Raw genomic sequence first — 18,620 nt, forward strand, 5'->3', positions numbered from 1 at the left:
GAAATGGTTGAAAATGGTTTCACCAGCCAGCAGTGAAAAGCTGTGGACAGGCAGCACATGCTCACATTTCAGGAGGAAGTTTGATTCCTTATACACCTTTAAGATGCTAAAATTTAATTTATGAAATGCATTTACGAAATTTTTTGAAAATTGATTATTTGTTCATCATTTTTAAACAAAAATGCCAAAAATTCACTGGTTCCAGCGTCTCAGATTTGAGTCATGATATTAGATCATCAGACACAGTCTTTCTCTCCATTTCCCTGCTGCAGGCATACAGCTGCGAAAAGTGGAGGAGCAGCGAGAGCAAGAGGCTAAACACGAGCGAGTTGGCAACGACGTGGCCACCATCCTGTCACGCCGCATCGCTGTGGAGTACTCAGACTCCGAGGACGAGTCCGAGTTTGACGAAGGAGACTGGATGGAGTGATGGTGATCAGGGAGATGGAGAAAAAAAAAAAGCAGGGATGGCAGGAGAGGACAAATATGTTGTCAGGTGACACCCCCCCCCCAAAAAAACCCCCTGCACTCCACACCTCTCCATCAGAAAGTCCTTTCTACTCCGGAAAGAAGAGAAACATTGTTGTTGCCCACTTTTCCTCTGTCAAACTTTTTTTTTTTTTATCTCGTCATATCTCTGTCTCGTTGTGGTTTGTGTTCGGAGGAGAGTCTCCTCGTCTCCCTGGTTCGTCTTTCTAGTGTTTCCAAGAGAAGTTTTTCTGCATTCATTCTTTTCTGCACTACCACACGACCCTGTTTCAGCTGGATTTCTTGTGATGAAATCCCCCATGTTTACTATTGTTATACATGAAAATAACTTTTTTGAAGAACCACTTGTTTTTGTTTCTTATCTGTACATCAATATAAAAAAAAGGAAAAAATGAAGGCATGTTGAATCTATCTTTAGTTCTCCAATACAGTTTTGCCACCTGGTGGCTGAACATGGCATTGAATGAATGCTGTTTTATTTCATTGTCTTTTATTTACCTTATTCTGCTGAAACATCCGTGGTTTTAATAGGCCAGTAGCTGCCAATACGGACCACTACATGAATGGTCACTTGGTGTGAACACCAGCTGGTGTTTTTCTTTAATCTCATTATCAGGACTGACTTTACCACTAAGAACAAGCAAAAGATTGTGTTGGTGTGTCATGTGATGATTGTTGTATGGTTGAAAATGAAGAAGGGGAAGCATACGGCCGGCTTTGGCAACGTGTATGCATATCCATCCACTTACATCTAACCTTTACCCCAGGGAAATGTATGCCAAGAGATTGAGCTTCTGTTTTTTGTCTGTCTGGGCTCTGAGGAGCCACGTATGCTCACGTTGACATCAGATGTCAGAGACGAACACTGAGCCATCGGTTTATAAGTAAAATGAGCTCCCATCCTTTTCTTGTGTTATTTGCCACAGATATGGACACTGGAAGTGATTAGATGCTGTAGATGTACATCAGATTTCCTGCCTCTCTCATTGTCCCTCATGAATATTCAGTGTGCCGAGGAAAAACTTTCAACATTTTGAGAAGGTAACCGTGATGAGGTACAAACCACTCAGCACCACTGAAGGCAGCTTTTCTCTCAGATCCCCCTATACCGCGTACCTGCCCACTAACGAGACGCCTTACCTCGTTTGGTTCTGCAGCAGCAACTGTCGTTCAAAAGAATAAATTCTGCGTGATACTGCCTTTTCAGGCCTAAAACAGGAGGATACATCATGCCTTGTTTTGGCTCATTTCAGAGAAAATGTCTGCCATCCTTTTGTGTTCGTCTGTTCGTTCTTTCTTCTACTTGCCTTATTGTTCGTACAAAACGTATCGTTGAGTTGATGAATGTATTGTGCTGTTACTACTTACTTGCCTGCGCTTGTATGGATTTGCTGTTTCTATGTTTGGGGGGCCAAAGGGATGGGGGGACAGAAACCCTGGTTTAAAAAAAAGAAAAAGATTAGATCAATACTGTATACCATGTAACTTATGTAACTGTTGACTGTAACAGTTTGCTTGAATTAATAAAAATCTAATGTTATGTTTCAGCTCCACATGTTATGGATTGGTTGTTGTTGAGTTTGTCCGTGAAACAACCTGCAAAAGTGCAGGTTTTTTTTTTTACAGTTTTACAGTACAGGATCATGACCAAGACCTGTTCAGGTGAACTGCAGATACAAATGACTCCTCTTAGTCTTAATCACAGAGAACCCCTGGCAGAGAGCTTCACAGCTACAATAATTAGCATTTACATTAGTTAGAACCTCACAACGCTTCCAGTCTAACTGCATTCACTCACAATAACTGACTGTATAACAACCAAGTGTGAACACAGTGAAATCATTATAGAACACAGCCTACGTCCACAAGTCCATTGCCCCAGTGCATATTGGGAGGCTTCCCTACACAACCGTCTCCCAAGTGCAATCGATGATCATCCCCCCAAATGTGTGTGTGTGTGTGTGTGTGTGTGTGAATTGATCACGGTTTTTCTCTCTCTACTCATGGTGACTTTATTTCAAAATAGGAGCACATTTAAATTACATTTAGATTGATATTGTGTATTTTATTATGTACTTCATAGAGTACAGGCATTTAACTCATATTGTGAAAATTAAAATGTAATAATCCCACAAACTGATGATAATGCTTACTCTCCCCTTAAGTCTTGGTAATGAACCAAATGAAATATAAATAAGCCTGTACTTTTTCATGTTTGGGCCTTAGGACATGTTCGTATGAGAGCTGCTCCCAGTAAACATGCATCTTTGAGCCGGAACTGTAGAACTGAAAAAGCCAGATCATCAACAATCAACGGCTAACTCTCTAACTCCAGAAAGGAAGAACAAAGCCTTGGAGTTTATCTGAGGGGTATTCCCAAATAATCCACATCTTGACCTGCTAAGAAGAACCATCCTGTTAGAAATGGTCTCAGATTTTATTTGTCAGATGTAGATTAAAAGGAAAATCAAGGTTAAAATTGCAAGTTCACAATTTCATGTGCTGTCACACTTTCACTTCCTTCGATTCCCATTTTTCTCTCTCGACTTGTTCTCACTCATCTCTCTCCACTTTCTTTCCACCTCTCCTCTTCACCTTCCCTCTCCTCGCCTCTTTCTTCCCTCTCATCTCTCTCTAAACTCATGCTCCTGGAGTTTTCATGTTTATTATCTTGTCACTCTTGTAATAATCTTACTTTTTTGTCCTGTCACTCTTTATCCTCTTAAGCCGGCAGTTTCAAAGGCACTTCAGGCATTTCAGCTTTCAAGTCAGGGTTGGCACGTGACATCTGTGTCTCAAAAACATGTCAGCTTTGGGGACTGCGTGAATTAGAACTTGAACACATTGTGCAGAGCTCTCAACGCAGTTTGCAGTACGCTTGTAGGAGGAGGTTTATTAAAAAGTGAATGTGTGTGTTTGTCTAAGGGGAGCTGATGAAAAAGAGATTTAATTACCAGATACAGTGTGTTATTTTATTCACGCTGGGAAGGTGTCCAACAGTTTCACCTTGGAGGAAATTGCTTGATTTGTTTTCTTCCAAACATTAAACTGTAGTCAACAGACCTGAAATAGCTTTTGCAAATAGCCATCAGCTGGTGTACTGTGGTGTCAGGCTGATGGGTACCGCCACATTGGACAATTGGTTTTACAGCTTCGCACTTAAATTATGCTTCTCCAGAATATTCCACCTGTGTGCTGCTCCTAATAATTTACTGTAAAACAAAAGCTAAAAATAACACTGTGCTGCCCTAAGTGTTTGTATGTGCTCCTCTCTGCTGTAATCTACACAGAGTCAGGCAGCTCTTTGGAATAATTCCCAAAACCAGAAGTAGTTTGTGTAGAAAGCCTTCACTGAGCAATGAACTGTATACGAATTGTTTATTTTAAGGGGACAGCGTACACACAGAGGGACTGCACAATGTATTCAAACAGTTTTTAATTACTGCCGAAAAGTCCCCAGAGCTGGATTTATGGAATGGACTGATACATGAAGACATACATCTCTGCATATCAGCTGTTTATTTCAAAGTAATATTGACACCATTTTCTATTTAGACTACTCTATCAGGGCGTTTGAAAGATTTGTAATATGTAACAAAAGGTGATGGTCACAGATACAGAATACATGAAAATGTGTATAAATACTATGTAAACACCGCTGCACCAAAACACTAAAAAAGAGAAGGCATAGCATGAGCAGTGAGAATTTAAAAGATTTACAGCAAATATAAATAAATAGACTACCTTAGTCAAAAAACCTTTGCTTTACAATACAGCACTATTCACTACAGAATTCATCTGCATACTAATACTGATGTAGATAAAACTTAAAGGGAACTGTGGAAAACAAAGTACTAAATATAGTAATTTCATAGTCAATTAAGTTATTATGTTATTAAAATCCTACCTGTGTGTAATTGTATTGTCATTTAAAGCTATTCAGCCCTCTTACTAACTGCCAGGGTTAATTACACATTAAGAATGTGTATTACAGGGTATTTGCAGTTAGAGGAAGCCTATTATGACATTTAGTGCTACCAAGATCTATTTTAAAAACAGAAATATCGCAACAATGCTGACAAAACCAACATATTTTCTGATTAAAGTTACTACTAAAACCTTCTGTAGAATAAGGAAAATTATTATTATTATCATTGTTATTATTCTTCTTGCAGAGTTTAGGATTTCAGTACAAATGAGTATGCAGCACCAAGTAAACCAGTAATAAATTAAGTCTATTAACTGCAGTTGTTTAAGGCTGTGAACTTTGATTTGACAATCTTTCAGGGGCCCACAGATACAGTCATACAGCTGATCCTCCATAAAATAAAAATTACACATTTGCAGGTTTGCACATTAAACCCTCAAATCTGTTCTCTGCTGCCATGACTGTTAAAGGATAAACGCTGCCACAGCACTTGCAAAGGATGAAATCTTTCTCTGTCTTGTCACTTAACTTTGAGGGTGTTATTCTTCCTTCGAGGTAGCTCCTTCTGGACCTGGCGGGCCCGCGTGCCCAGTCCCAGAGACTGCAGAGACTCAGTGATGAAGCGCTGCGTGGGAGACACGCACAGCATCACCAACAACTTGGCATCGCCACCTGGTGGACAAGTTAAAGAAAGACAAGAGCAACGTTAACTATGAAAACATTGTGTATGATGTATTTAACTCACTTTGGACGTTCTTTTTTTTTCCTCACCCATTTGTGGGTATGGACATATACATTTTTCCACTGCATCTATACCTAGTGTTGGCTCAGGTGTTTTAGTGTGTGGATATGTTAATGTGTGTGTGTGTTTGAGAGTACTGATGTGATGGGAAGACACTGTAGGGTTTAAAAAGACATAAGAAGCATGCATCCTACGCCAAAAGAAGGAAAGTTAGAGAGTGAGTGAGTGAGTCAGTGTGTGTTTGTTCCTCACCTATGGCATCCTGCAGTAGATGAGTCAGTTTGCTGTTCCTGTAGGGGACATGTGGTCTCTGTTCGGCCAGAGCTCCCAGCACGTCAGACAGAGCAGAGAGGCTGCGGTTTATACAGGACACCTCCCACAGAGCGGCACCTGAAACTCCAGACATACCTGACACAAACACAAACACATATATTTTTATACCCTGCAGCAAAGTGATCTGCTCAGTGAACACGAATTGATTCTACTGGGTTCAGTCAACTTTTTTCCTGGAAAAATAAAAAGGTTGAAAAAATAGGCAAGTACAAAGACCTGCAACCACAGCTTTGTATGTACTATAGACCTGTCTGTGCATCATTTATTTTATATTTCCCGGTCCAGACACAAATAGAAAACAGAAACAAGCAGGATTTGAAGAGTTTTAAATCTGCACTAAGTAGCATACTCAGCTCAAAGTAACTCCAAGTAGTAACTGAAAAACTGTTCACGTTTAAATATCAAACCCTCACACAGCAAATTTGTCACATCAATTTGTAGTTTACCAGTATTACCTGTGAGATTTATGATGCTTTATACAAACTAATAAATGTCTATTTTTTGATCAGTCCAGCATGTTTTTAATGGGTCACACTTTAAAATTCAGTTTTTCACTTAAGAACGAACACATCACAGCAGAGACATTTGAGTTTCATTTTTAGCAGCAGCTTATCTACAGCATCTCAATTAGGTGAAATCCCCACTTTGTAATTTGGCATGATAAGGAATTTATTTTCCAGTTGTCTGGTGTATCTTCAAAACACTCAGGGACCAGTATTCCCATGATGTCTACTAATTCAAAGACCATCCACAAGCACTGAGCACCTCTTACCAACACACTCACTCCCTGCCAGGTCCACCAGCTGCAGCTTGGTCCTGAACGGAGTCTGTGAGATACTGTGTCTGGGGGAGGGACATGGGGAATGGGAAGGTGAGGGGCAGGGAGAGGAGGCGGGGCTTGCAAAGAGTTCGTCAGATGAGTAGCGGGCAGCAGGGTTGGCACGGCGACAGCGTGGACTCCACCACTCCTTCTGGGTGGAGCGCTGTATGTCCTTCTTGGCACACTGTAGCCTGCGGGCTGAACAGAAGAGCGGTAAAGTCGAAATGCAGGAATGTGCGGCCAACAGGTGTCATTTACGCTAATGTGAGTGGGTCTGTCAGTGTGTGTATGATTGTGTCTCACCCAGGGCCAGTGCATTGGGGCTCTTAGAGGAAATGGTGAGGGTTACAATGAGGTGAGAGCGTGACGAGTCAGTATGGACAAGGGTGGGACAGTGAGCCCTGAGTTTCAGAACGCTGCTGATGATCTGCATCACCTCAGAGGCGTTACACACAGGCCTGTAAAGACAGAGGCATCATGAGTGTCTCACGGAGACAACGATTAAAAAAAAAAAACGAAACACATAAACCACTACTTGGCATTTCATTTGTTAAATCTGTTGTAATCAGTATTTTTTTAAACATTGGATCAAATTACAAGGTGTATCTGAGACGTATTACTTGCAGTGACAACTACTGAGAAAAACATCAGACTCCTTATCTTGTTAAATGCTCAATAAACTCTGTCTAAGAGCCGTTTGGTGTTGGGCAGGTAGCATGCAGTGGCTTTTTCTGAGCTTTTTTAGCTCTGCCTGCAATGTGGGGTTATGGAGTAGAACCAAAAACAATGAACTAAAAAAAGTTATAAAGCTCCATAGATCTGAGAGTGAGCCCTTTCCCATTGCACATCATTTGATGCATTTTTTATAGAAAAACAGTACAGGCTAGTGGAGCTTTTAAAGAACTGCTTGACCAAAACATATAACTATTTAACGAGACTGGAAGAGTAGCTGCAAAATGTCATGTTTTAGACCCTTCATAATGAAGCCCAAATAAACACCTTCTGCACACAGTCGCCTCAGTTCTGGCACTACTCACTCGTATGTAAGGGAGGTGACCTGGCTGGTACCAGAGGAGGTGGTGATGACGTCCCTGCGTTGGCCGGCGGCATTCCCATGCTCATCCCTGGCCAGCAGGTCGAACACCTCATTGTTGTACACTTCCATCACTGACACCTCCACAGTGTGGCTCTCTTCAGGCTTCTCAGAGATCAGCCTGGGTCACACACACGGGAATAGATGCACATTGAACAGGTAAATAAAAGAAAGGGCCAAAGGTAAAGACAATTAAAGTCTATTTCAGCTCTCAGGGCATGTTACAAATTAATATTTGAGGTTTTTTTTTATGATTGATTAAATAACTATGGCTTTTATCTCTGACACTCAGGAAATTAAAGGCAGTTTTAAGCACACTTTCTTCTTGAATTTAGTCATTACATGCTGCAAATTTAACTAAAAACAAATACATAAACAGTCCATTATCTCTCACCGGAACAGCTCAGCAGCAGCCTTGGGGATAATACCCTGCTGTGCCTCCTGCTGCGTCCTTGAGTGCTCCTCCAGTGGCTGGGATCCAATCATGGTGTGAGTCTTCCCACTGCCTGTCTGTCCGTATGCCATGATACAAACATTATAGCTGCAGGGCAGGGAGAGAGATGACATTCAATTAATGCTGAAGCCCCGCAGTCATATTATGCTGTTTGACATTTATTTCATTCAGTTTGTTCTTCATTTGAAACCCCCCATTCACCCAGGGTGGTGTTAAATGAAAATAGTTGAATACACTTGAAAGACATAGTCTTATTTATATCATCTAATGCTGACCCGTCCAGCAGGGACGTAAGGAGTGGTCTGACTTCCTCAAACACAGCATCCTGGGAATCTTCTGGTCCATGCACCCTGGATAAAACAAAATTGCGACAGTGACTAATTGCAAAAAAAAGAAAAGAAAAATTATAAAGTTTCCAGCAATCATGTCACTATTTTACCTCTCGAACTCAAACATCTTGTTTTGCACTGGCATCCCTGTCTTCAGGCAATTCACCATCACTGTGTCCTGAAAACACAAATCAGGAATAATAAAAAAAAAAAAGTGAGAACACAGAGGCAGGTTAACAGCAAGCAAATCAAATCTAAGAGTCTGTGAAACTCACATCACTGATTGCATAGACCACCTCCTCTGATGAAGCAGGCCTAACAGAGAAAAGGACAAGGACAGCATTGAATTTTCTTTTCTTTCAAGCACAGAACACCTGCTCTCACACATCCTTCAACATACTATGGACACATGATGCACTGTGAGTTGACCCACCCTGATCCGAAGGTTGAGGACTGGACGTGGTCAAAGGGTAGAACTGGTCGCACCCTGCAGTGAACCCTGATGTTACCTCTCATCTCCTGGGACAAAACAAAGAATGACAAAACTGGAAGATTTGCTGCAGTTCTATATATGGTCTGACACCCTAGTGTGTAAGACCTTACTTTTGGCCAATATGGCAATAAAACCTCTGTCCTCACCACCAGTGTGTTGTGAAGTTCTTTCCTCCTCTGCCTCTCTGACCTGCACCTCACCTTCTCCTCTTCCAGAGCTCGCTCCAGAGCTGCAACACGATCCTGCAAGTCTGAAAGGGGAAGACAGAAAGTTAGTGGAAATTTATATATATATATAAATTTATTAAAAAATATGCATCAGACATTGGGTGCCGCCAGCTCAGATTTGGTGGGGAATCTGGTGCAGTGCAGTACAAGACTCAGACTGTCTTAAGGTGGAAAACAGTTCAGTGAATGAAAATCTGTGTCACAATCAATTGCAAAGTAAGGGGCATTTGTTCTCTGGTGTAAATCTTTGAATTCAGGCCAAGTCTTTAATCCTGCAGCGCACATGTACACACACCTGGCACCAAACACCTCCATTCACACAACAGGACAGGCGGAGAGATTTAAGAGTAGGCTGAGCTGAACATAAATAGAAATTTTGCATACAACAGAAATATTTTGTGTTTAATGCAGGTAAGTAGGTACATTTCTACATTCTTCCTCAACTTCATCAACGGACACCAACAATAACAGATCAAGAAAAGCCACTTTGTTTGGAGCAGCTTGCAGTATTCTGCATTGCACAGAATGTGCTCAGGCTATGTGTGCCAAAGCAGTTGACAAGTTGAGTTTCCACCTATCGTCAGAGCCGTGATATCCAGCTGACTTGCAAGGCTGTACAACAGAACAGTCAACCTTGGACAACCTCAAAGGGAGGGGTAAGAGAGAAGAGGGGAAGAACAGTGTGAGAGGATTACCAGTACACACTCCCTAATGGAGATACAGCCAGCACTTAACCTATAAGACACTTCAGAGTGGAGAGAGACACACAATGAGTGAATGACTAAGCAAAAAAGAAAAGTTAGAAGAAATAAGAGGTAGAAAATGTGAGACCAGGAGGAAGGGATAAAAAATGTTTATCCCTTTATCTTAATTCATTGCATTCCATTTGTTTTAATCTAGGTAGACCACCCTGTCTAGCCCAGCAGACACTGAGTAGTACTGTATGGTCAAAGCAAAACATCAAAATGACCTAACACAGAGTCCTATTAAAGCTCTGATCCAATATTTGGCTCCTTTAAATTTGAAAGTACCACATAATACCCAATTTTCTGACTCCAAACAGCTGCAAAGATGGTGCCAAACAGAAAATCTATATCCCAGCTTCACAGCATTCCTTCAGAAACCTAACCTACAGATGATGTGAAAGATGCTACATTTATTTTAACCCTTGGATCCACCCACTCGGATACTTACTCTGAACCTCATCTCCACGGTGACCATTTAGGGAGGAGCTGGCTTGCTTTACCTTCTTCAGTAGCTGTTTGCTCTGCTCCTCCAAATCAGTGGCAAAACTCATATACACTGCACACACCTCACTCAGGTCCTGCTTCACAGCCTGCCACAAACACACAACACAGAGGGAAAAAATGAGGTGTGCATGCTCTGTGCGAGTCTACTCTTGTTGTATATGCCTTTGTGTTTCCATGTTTATCTTGACTCTGGATGCTATTAAGTGACAACATCTCACCAAAACCTGCGATGCGCACAAAAACATTCATCTCAGTGCATTTGTACCTGGACCTCAGTCAGGAGGCTGGCAAGGGCTGTCCGGGTTATATTCTGTGCATCACTCTGGTGCTGATGATGGTTCAGAGCCTTGGTCTCCCCTTCATGGTCCCGACGTAGTTTCCCCAGACACTGAAAAGGATATGTCACCACTCATTCTTACTTTGTGCCATTTCATTCTTACTTTGTGCAAAGCTACACATTATACCCTTGTTGTATCATGCAATGCTTAATTGAAAAACTGAATTTTAACACAATACACAAATTTTTGGGAGGCTGGTTTGTTTGTCAATCATTGAGTAGTTAAGAACATAGAAACCAACACATTTCTCTAATAGATAGTCTGGACAGATGTGCCACACACCACACAAAATGTTGAGATAGTAGCCAGTCAGCCTTATCCCAAAAACTTGTATGGTAAGAGCTCTGATGTTAAATGATCAGTAATTATGTTATTCGGCATCACAGGATCCTGTTTTCAGGGACCAGTTACTTGTTCATCTAAAAATGCTGCACAGTATGTGAATGCATGGCTAGTCACCTAAACTGTTAAAAAAAGAAAAAAAAATCAACACAGATATGTTAATTTTTGTGTATCACAGGACATTACATTTTCCACACACAAAACCCAAAGTCTGCATGTATTTTGATACGTCATAGTACGAAAAGTACAGGTACAACTAATAACATTAATGATGGCTCTGTTCATTTTAATTGGTCCAACAAGTCATGCCAGTGAGACACAATGCACAACACTGGAGCTGGCATTGTTAATTACATACAGCTGTGCTTTTATTGCTGTGTCAAACCGTCCATAGTAAAACAAGCCTATAAAACCCAATGAGACATCTCATTATCTCAACATCCAAATTAGTCTGTGGACAGGTTAATGTCAATTGCATTATCATAACTTAACAGAGACACGCAAAACTTTCAGAGGTGAGGCTACTAAAAGCCTTGCACATGTCTTGGGGAAAACACAGTTAGCAAAGCATGTAGGTGAAATTAATCAACATCTGTTCTTTGCAGGCATCTTTGTCCGACAATGCACCAAGCATCTACCCAGTGCAAGTCTGTGGGTAAACTAAAGGTGGGAGCCAGTGACAAGAACGGAATGGCAGTGAAATGAAGAACACAAGAGCACGGAATATTCATTTGAACCTTTGAACCCATTTCTGTTCACCAAAAAAATTTATTCCCATCCAGCACCAGCGTCATCAAATTTTGTGCTGCCCCATTTCTAAACATATTCAAGTGACGTCAAATCACATCATCCAACTCCCAGAACAGGCAGCCAGGTGTAAAAAAAACCTGTTGAAATTAAGCCAAGTGTCTACAACAAACACACACATATACGCATTTGCCACAAAAAGCCATGCAGATAAAACCCAGTCATTCAAAGAAAGTCTTCTTGAACCATTCAGGAGGTCAAAGAAAAACTATAATAGACATGGCTCATGCATTATAGAACACAATAAGTCTGTAGGTTTAAGCCTGCGCACTAAGAGATGAATGGCAGAAATCTCCTTACCTCTGCAAGTCTTAAATGAAGAATAGCATTCTCTGTCTCCAGCTCCAGTATTCGCTCTTCTTTACTCTGAAAACACAAATAAATATATCTCAAATGTACATTACAAATACTGCGTGTGTTCGATTACTGGATAAAGATGGAAAAAGAAAAAAAAACCTCATACATTAATAACTCATAAAACTTCAATTCAACAGGTACTTACCCTGAGTTTGTGCTCCAGAAGATGTACCTGATGTGCAAATATTTGGTCCCGGTTAATAAACAGAGGCATTTTTTTTCCTAAGAGAAACGAAGCTAGCAGAGAGGAGAACGAGTTAGCCTCGTCTGTTTCCCTTCTCGGCTCAACAAATCGTGTCCTCTCAGGTCAAATAATCCGATTAGGGACAGTCAACAACAAATCTCTCAACTCTGCTCACCTGTCTGCGTTTGAGTGAGGAGGCAGCCTCCAGCCTGAGAGACGGATGAGACGCTCCGGCAGGCCGCAGGATCATTTTTTGTTACTTCTCACAGTGAAATAAAGTCTAATGATCGCCCCCCAAATATTCATAATTCAGAGTGTCAGCTCATCTTGGCTTCTGTAGTCGAAAACCCCGACTATTTTGGTATTTGGGAACTGCAAAATGCACATATCTAGGTGTAAAACAGCACGGCAGTTTGCAGGGTGACGCTGCTTCAGCACACAGGTGATGTTAATTAGCCATTAGCCATTTGTGACTGGCGGGGTCTTTTGTAACAGGCAGAGGGCAGCACAGCCTCTGAGGAGTGATGTGGCAAAAGGAAAAAGTAAACATCGCGAAGAGGAAGAAACACTTCCGCACAGTCACAGTTTACCTCGGCCAACCTGACAGCAGCAGATCCTGTCACAAAATGGCTAAACTGAAAGACAAAAGACGAGAGAAAATCAGCGTCGCCACCGAGGTGAGACGCAGGCGTTTATTTGCCTTTAGCTTGCTAGCAGCTCTTTAGCCGTCACTTTCTAAGTATTGTATCCAGCTCTAAACTCATGTTCAGCTTGTACAGATGCCTTTCATTCATTCGTTTGTTCGTTCGCTGTGCTGTCTGATCGCTCTCTTGGCGAACAGTGTGTTTATCTCATCCAGTTAACCTCATAGCTCACCTGTAAATACTGTATCGCAGATTGACCGTTTGGAGGAGCGCCGGGCGCGTTGCCAGGACAACCTGGAGAGGGCGGAGTTCAGGAGCAGGAAGGAGAAGCTCTCTGATAAGGAGAGGTGAGGAGGAGGATGATGAGGAAGATGGAAATGGACATTGTGGACATGCTTTTCTTTTCTGCTTTCTGAGATGAAACCTAATAAATGACTTTCTCATTTTGTGGCTTATCCAGAGAGTAAAACCCTCTTGTTAGTGCTGTTTGTCTTTGACTCATCCTTTCTGCTCCACAGACAGGAACTGGAGGATGAAATGGGAATCATGAATGAGAGGGTGCAAAAGCTAGGTGAGCCTATATGCTTAAATTTGTTGATGAAACCTTATCAGATTTTACAAAGTGCTGTACATACAAGAACATATATTTTACAGACATGACATAAAGAACATTTAAAATGGAAAGGATTCAGATTGACTGTCAGAGTGCACCAACTTATTTGTGAATAGTGAAGAATTTGGGCCACTATAAACTTGGTCTGCTATACCACCATAAATCACAGTTCCTACATGAGGTTTCACATTTCGCTGCCAATGGCTGCCAGTACCACACATTAATGCCTGCACACTGATCTTGTTTTTCTTATCTAGACAAGGAGCTTCAGACCTTAAGACGAGAGAATCGGAAGAACATGCTTCTGTCAGTGGCTCTGCTTGCTATCAGCGCTCTATTCTACTATGTCTTTTTCTACAGTGAAGAGGACTCATGATACCACACAGAATTGTAAAGTGACCTACTGCTCTTAAAAGAGCAACAACCTCCCGACACATGGAAAAGAGCCAAAGAGCTGTACTGGTGAAATACCTCAATTCTCCCTCCAGATGGCATCATTGCATTTTCTTTATCTCATACAGTCATGAAAATGGTTCTACAGTCCAAAACAACAGTATTGTGGTCAGTTATAGCAGGCTATCAGGTGACATAATTAAATAATTCATTAGTGTGTGACTTGCCTGTTGGTTATTCAATGATAATCCCAGTCCACGTGCTGGACATGCACACTACGGCACGTGCCCAGGATTGTATCACCTGTGAACCATCTCTGATAACGTGTATGAGGTTATATTGACGTTAAGTCAGTGAGCATCTTCTTGCATTCATTCACAATTCCTTTATTTTTATTGCTGTGTAAAAGACCTTACTGTTTATTATGACATTCAACATCATGAAGAATTTAGATACAGTTTGTCACCTAAATAACCAGTAAACTATAAAGTTTGCCTCATGCCACAAATAAACCCATGTAATGTGTTTTATATAATATATTGAAGACAGTTGTAGTGCCAATCAAAACTGCTTTTCAGAGACATATAAATAAAAGTTTACGGCCCACATACTGTACATGTAAATGTCAGACAGTCAAATGGATGGAAATGCTGCAATGAGTAAATAATACATTTGGGTATTTTTCAAATGTGAGCCTTATGCTTTGTTGTGAAGGGTTTTACAAAGGACCTGAAGAATGTATCTTTCATGACACAGTAATGCAGCCATTCACCCATCTATTAGCAAGAGCCTAAAGATGCCAAACAGTGAAAATGATAGTATAAGAATTGTGTTTGTTCTTTGTAATTGTTCTGTTTATCTGTTATTTGGTCTTATATGTGTTTTTTCTTGGACATATTAAAAGCTTTACATCAATTTTGGAAGCACATTGTTTGCTGCTACCTGAAGCTTGTTGGTTCACTGTGTGCGGTGCATTTTTAAAACACAACATTTATGTTATTACTAAAATCTATTTTTGTAGCACAGTTCATTAGATGACTCACAGCTTCAGTAGAGATACAAATTTGTCATAATTGGATGTGTCACTCTGGAATGAAACTCATGGTTCTTTCTAAAAACATCAAACTAAATCATCAAATAATACAACATAAAATTTTATGTTAATGGACAACACAATCTCATGTGATTTCAGTCAGTGTGAAAATGTGTTCTGATCAGATTGTTTAATACTTCACTGGAGACAGTGTGATTAGTGTGACACTAGAGGGCAGTCCAAGGACAGAACTATAATAAGTCTTTTGGCTGTCTTGATTCTGAGAGTACACAAAAATAAAACAATATCCCTGATGGCTTTGTCTATGATGACTCTCTAAAAGACCCGAGACTTAGAATCATTTTAGCCTGTCTCTTATTCATTAACCATGTCCCCATTCTGGACTGTCCCCATTCTGGACTTATGACTATGAGTCAAATAACAGCCTTGTGGCTTTCACCTAGATTTCTCTGGTCAAATTGTATCATGCAACAACGGGCAAAAAGTGTGTCAACTTACTAACTCAGTGACTAGTATCACATTGTCAATGTTGGAACCTAAGGGACATTTTCTTTTCTGCTCCTTCACTTTACCCTTCACCCAGACTCTAAAACAGATCCTGAAATTGCTGAGCATTGCAAACAATTACTAAAACAAGAAGGGTAATGTCAGATGATACTTGTTAGTAGGATCAATTAATCATAAGGTTTTTGTCTTTTATGGGATTTGCTGACAACAACAAAAAAACTATAGAATATTACCAGACTTATACCGCCTTTGCTTCCTTTGCTTGGATGCACAAGGTAGATTTTTTGTTGTGGTAGGAAAATTCAGTCAAATGTATGACAGCCTAGCTCAGCAAATAATTGTTTGTGTGCCCTCCCTCCTACACACACTATTATCACCAACACAGTCCACGTCACGCCTACACACACTCTTTCTCTCATCCCCAGATAAAACGAATGTAAACAAGACCATTATGCAACACTTCTGTGGGATTTAAATGCTGATTACGGACACTGAACACGTTCAAATATTCATTTTCACTTTGTGCTTGATATTATTGTTCAATTCTAACTGTGTAAAAATTAACTTCAAATGTGAAAAGTAACAAATTCGCACATTGGTCTGAATATATACACTGCTGTTTTGTGACTTTGTTTTAATTACAGACTTGGTTTTAATACTTTTTAGGCCACTACTCTTAAATATATTATAAAACTAATAGTCCTTATGCTTGAGGGCATATTCATGCAGATGCTGACCTTGTGTGCAGTTTTGCTTTTCGTGACACAGCGTGTTAAGTGGCCCCAAGTTATGAAAGTACAGGATTCACAAAAAAAAAAAAAGAAAAATTTAGAATAGGTCTGTCTGATCGCCAAAATGCCAGATGTCACTTTGAATTCTTTTATTTCGTAAACAGAAGGATGTTTAAGCTCACCCACAGCAGGTGGAGGTTCAGCGACTGCACTCAGGCCAGACACCATTACGTAAGTTATTCAGGAGCTGTTTGGTTATATCTTCACATATTGAACTTTTCTTGCTGCCCCTTTTTGGTCCAGTTCACTTGAGTCAAATGATATAATGACGTTTTTGTTGTTGTTGTACTTTATTACAATTCACAAAACCACAATGCAGAATAAGATGTGAATATTTGTAGATATTGCTGGGTTTTCTTTAATTTTCTCTTTAAAAATGAAAGGTTTTGTCCTTTTTAACACCTGCTGAGATTTGGCTGAAATTTGCAGTGAAGTTCATAATTATTTAAAACCATGACACATGATTTTCACAGACTACATCTGTATTTATTTATTTATTTAAATCACTCTCTCTGTCATGCTCTTTCTGCACTTTCCACAAGAGTAAAAGTATCTTAAGCTTATTTCTCTGTAAGTGTCAGCATTAAAAACAGATAATAGTAAGGACCTAAGTCATGCCCAGATACTAATGCAAGTCATATTCCTGAGTCCTTAGGCTGGTCAAGGCTGAATTTATCTGCTCCACACCTAATTTTTACATTAGTCATCATCGCTGTAGGCCGAGTGGTGATGAATCTCTTAATAAGAACATTGGGACTTTCTCCTGTAAAAAGATGAGTGCAGAGAGTCAAGAAGAAGGGAGAAATTGGAGAGTGAGAGGTGTAATTCATGGCAAGGTGGTGAGTTAATTTGTTACAGAAGTGGCTGTTAAGAATTGAGTTGTCAGGTTATGAAGGTTACACTACTCTGTACTGTCCTGAGTGGAGCAGGAAGGTTCAGTGAGTGTGTGGGAGAGGAGAGGAGTATCAGACAAGGTGAGCTGATGATAGGTAATGAAGGTGTGAGTAATGGAGAGTCAGGCCAGTGGAAGCACCAGACGGTAAGTGAACTGGCTGCAGCTACATTCGGTCCTGCACCAGAGAAATTATACTTTCGGCTTCAGCAGTTTTATCTGCCTTCTTAACCTTCTTATTATCGTGCAGGTCAAACTGACCTGTTTCACCCAGGAAAGTATTAGAGACATTTCATTTATTGGTTAAAAAAATAAAAAATAAAAATTCAAAGCATAGCTGAGCCTGCGACGTGTTCAAATAATTGAGATAATGTTTTGGCCCATTTCATCTGATTGCAGAAATGGAGGCTAAATAGGCTCAAAAAGACTGAAAATTAAGTGAGGGTGTGTTTAATTTTTAATTTTCCACTTTCTTCTCTTCTGTGATTTCCTTCTAAACATCTTACCACACAAACACAGACATGAAGTTTTCCTGATAACATATAATCTAAAGACAGTGATCTCTTTTAGTTATGAGACATAACAATTACATATGCTTGTTTACTTTCATTCCCTTGCAACACATTACGATGTGGGAAACAATAAAATAGTCATCTGTACTCTGTAAGGACCATTCAGAAGATAATTCACAGAGATACAGTAACCTTTCTCCAATGACCTGCAGTATGATGTCCTACACAGAGCCGGCATGTCTCATGGTATTTTGTTTAAACAAGCCGTCTGATCTTCAAGGCCATTCATCAAGAGTTAGAGATACTCTTTTATTGTTTCTCTATTATGAACTCGAATGAATATGAACAGCAAAAATGCTTCTATAACCTTGAGGACACTGAACAACTATACTTTAGGATATTCTTGCTTGTAAACCAGTTTGGGATTTCTACTTTATTATCAGGGATAAATGAGCACAAGCAAAAGTGACCTTCTGGGGAAAAAAGGCAATTGTAGCTCACTGATAACATGTTCATACTTCAGAAAAAAAAATCTGTTAGCTGTGAGAGACTTACAGTAAGAATACTGAAAGAATTTGATCAAAACATAAAAATTGTTAGACATAATTTGCATCAGCCTAAAAATTTTAATCACTCTGAAATTGGGTTGAAAAGCTGTTTTCTACTTTCTATCAAAATGTCTGGAAGTGTGCTCAGTTAAGAAGGGACATTCTGATCTTTTTATGTGTTGTTTAACTTCTAAAGCAAACATAATTAGGCGGTGCAAAGACAAAGCGAAAACCTTAAACAGTGCGTTGCTGTCCACAACACTTAAGCTCATTGTGCCTTGAAAAATGTCCCTCACCCTGACTCGCCACGTCACATAATGTTTTTCTGAGAAGCCAGAGAGAGGGGGGTTAATGTCCCCTGGGCCAGATTTAGGGTTGGTTTCGCTCTCTCTTTTTCTCCTAAACACGCTTACATACAGGTACACGCGTGCACACATACATGCACACACACACAATAGAGATATTATACAGGCAGTACAT

The 18,620-nt window shown here is 40.2% G+C and overlaps 3 protein-coding genes across 4 annotated transcripts in view; 2 read left to right on the forward strand and 1 right to left on the reverse strand.

The window, feature by feature from the left end:
• The window catches only part of wasf1 (WASP family member 1), a 53,318-nt gene extending 51,286 nt beyond the window's left edge, over positions 1-2,032 (forward strand). For both annotated transcript variants that reach the window (XM_041064155.1, XM_041064156.1), the window contains one exon: positions 273-2,032. In XM_041064155.1, the coding sequence (XP_040920089.1) occupies positions 273-430 (158 nt within the window). In that variant the 3' untranslated portion in view covers positions 431-2,032. The remainder of the gene's footprint in view (positions 1-272) is intronic.
• Positions 2,033-3,674: 1,642 nt separating this feature from the next.
• kif25 (kinesin family member 25) lies at positions 3,675-12,560 on the reverse strand. Its single transcript, XM_041064598.1, has 16 exons — positions 12,362-12,560; positions 12,148-12,239; positions 11,946-12,011; positions 10,424-10,546; positions 10,103-10,244; positions 8,828-8,931; positions 8,622-8,707; positions 8,464-8,503; positions 8,299-8,366; positions 8,135-8,209; positions 7,800-7,946; positions 7,350-7,526; positions 6,616-6,770; positions 6,265-6,510; positions 5,412-5,567; positions 3,675-5,089 (listed from the first exon to the last, which is right to left on the reverse strand). Exons 2-16 carry the CDS (start codon positions 12,214-12,216, stop codon positions 4,938-4,940), a joined length of 1,806 nt encoding a protein of 601 aa, XP_040920532.1. The 5' UTR covers positions 12,217-12,239; positions 12,362-12,560; the 3' UTR covers positions 3,675-4,937.
• A 210-nt stretch (positions 12,561-12,770) lies between these two features.
• Positions 12,771-14,751, forward strand: ccdc167 (coiled-coil domain containing 167). The gene is made up of 4 exons (XM_041064543.1): positions 12,771-12,863; positions 13,083-13,177; positions 13,349-13,401; positions 13,701-14,751. Exons 1-4 carry the CDS (start codon positions 12,813-12,815, stop codon positions 13,817-13,819), a joined length of 318 nt encoding a protein of 105 aa, XP_040920477.1. The 5' UTR covers positions 12,771-12,812; the 3' UTR covers positions 13,820-14,751.
• Positions 14,752-18,620: the final 3,869 nt, after the last annotated feature.

Source organism: Toxotes jaculatrix, chromosome 19, assembly GCF_017976425.1.
Source record: "Toxotes jaculatrix isolate fToxJac2 chromosome 19, fToxJac2.pri, whole genome shotgun sequence".
NCBI classification, from domain to species: domain Eukaryota; kingdom Metazoa; phylum Chordata; class Actinopteri; family Toxotidae; genus Toxotes; species Toxotes jaculatrix.

What these genes read in the sequence shown, in the direction of transcription:
- ccdc167 (XM_041064543.1), top strand. Translation starts at nt 12,813, where the DNA reads ATGGCTAAACTGAAAGACAAAAGACGAGAGAAAATCAGCGTCGCCACC. An exon ending in AAGCTCTCTGATAAGGAGAG is followed by an intron (nt 13,178 to 13,348) that starts GTGAGGAGGAGG and finishes TCTGCTCCACAG; the next exon opens with ACAGGAACTGGAGGATGAAA. An exon ending in TGAGAGGGTGCAAAAGCTAG is followed by an intron (nt 13,402 to 13,700) that starts GTGAGCCTATAT and finishes TTTCTTATCTAG; the next exon opens with ACAAGGAGCTTCAGACCTTA.
- kif25 (XM_041064598.1), bottom strand. Translation starts at nt 12,216, where the DNA reads ATGCCTCTGTTTATTAACCGGGACCAAATATTTGCACATCAGGTACAT. An exon ending in TGGTCTATGCAATCAGTGAT is followed by an intron (nt 8,367 to 8,463) that starts GTGAGTTTCACA and finishes TTGTGTTTTCAG; the next exon opens with GACACAGTGATGGTGAATTG. An exon ending in GCTGCTGCTGAGCTGTTCCG is followed by an intron (nt 7,527 to 7,799) that starts GTGAGAGATAAT and finishes TGTGTGACCCAG; the next exon opens with GCTGATCTCTGAGAAGCCTG.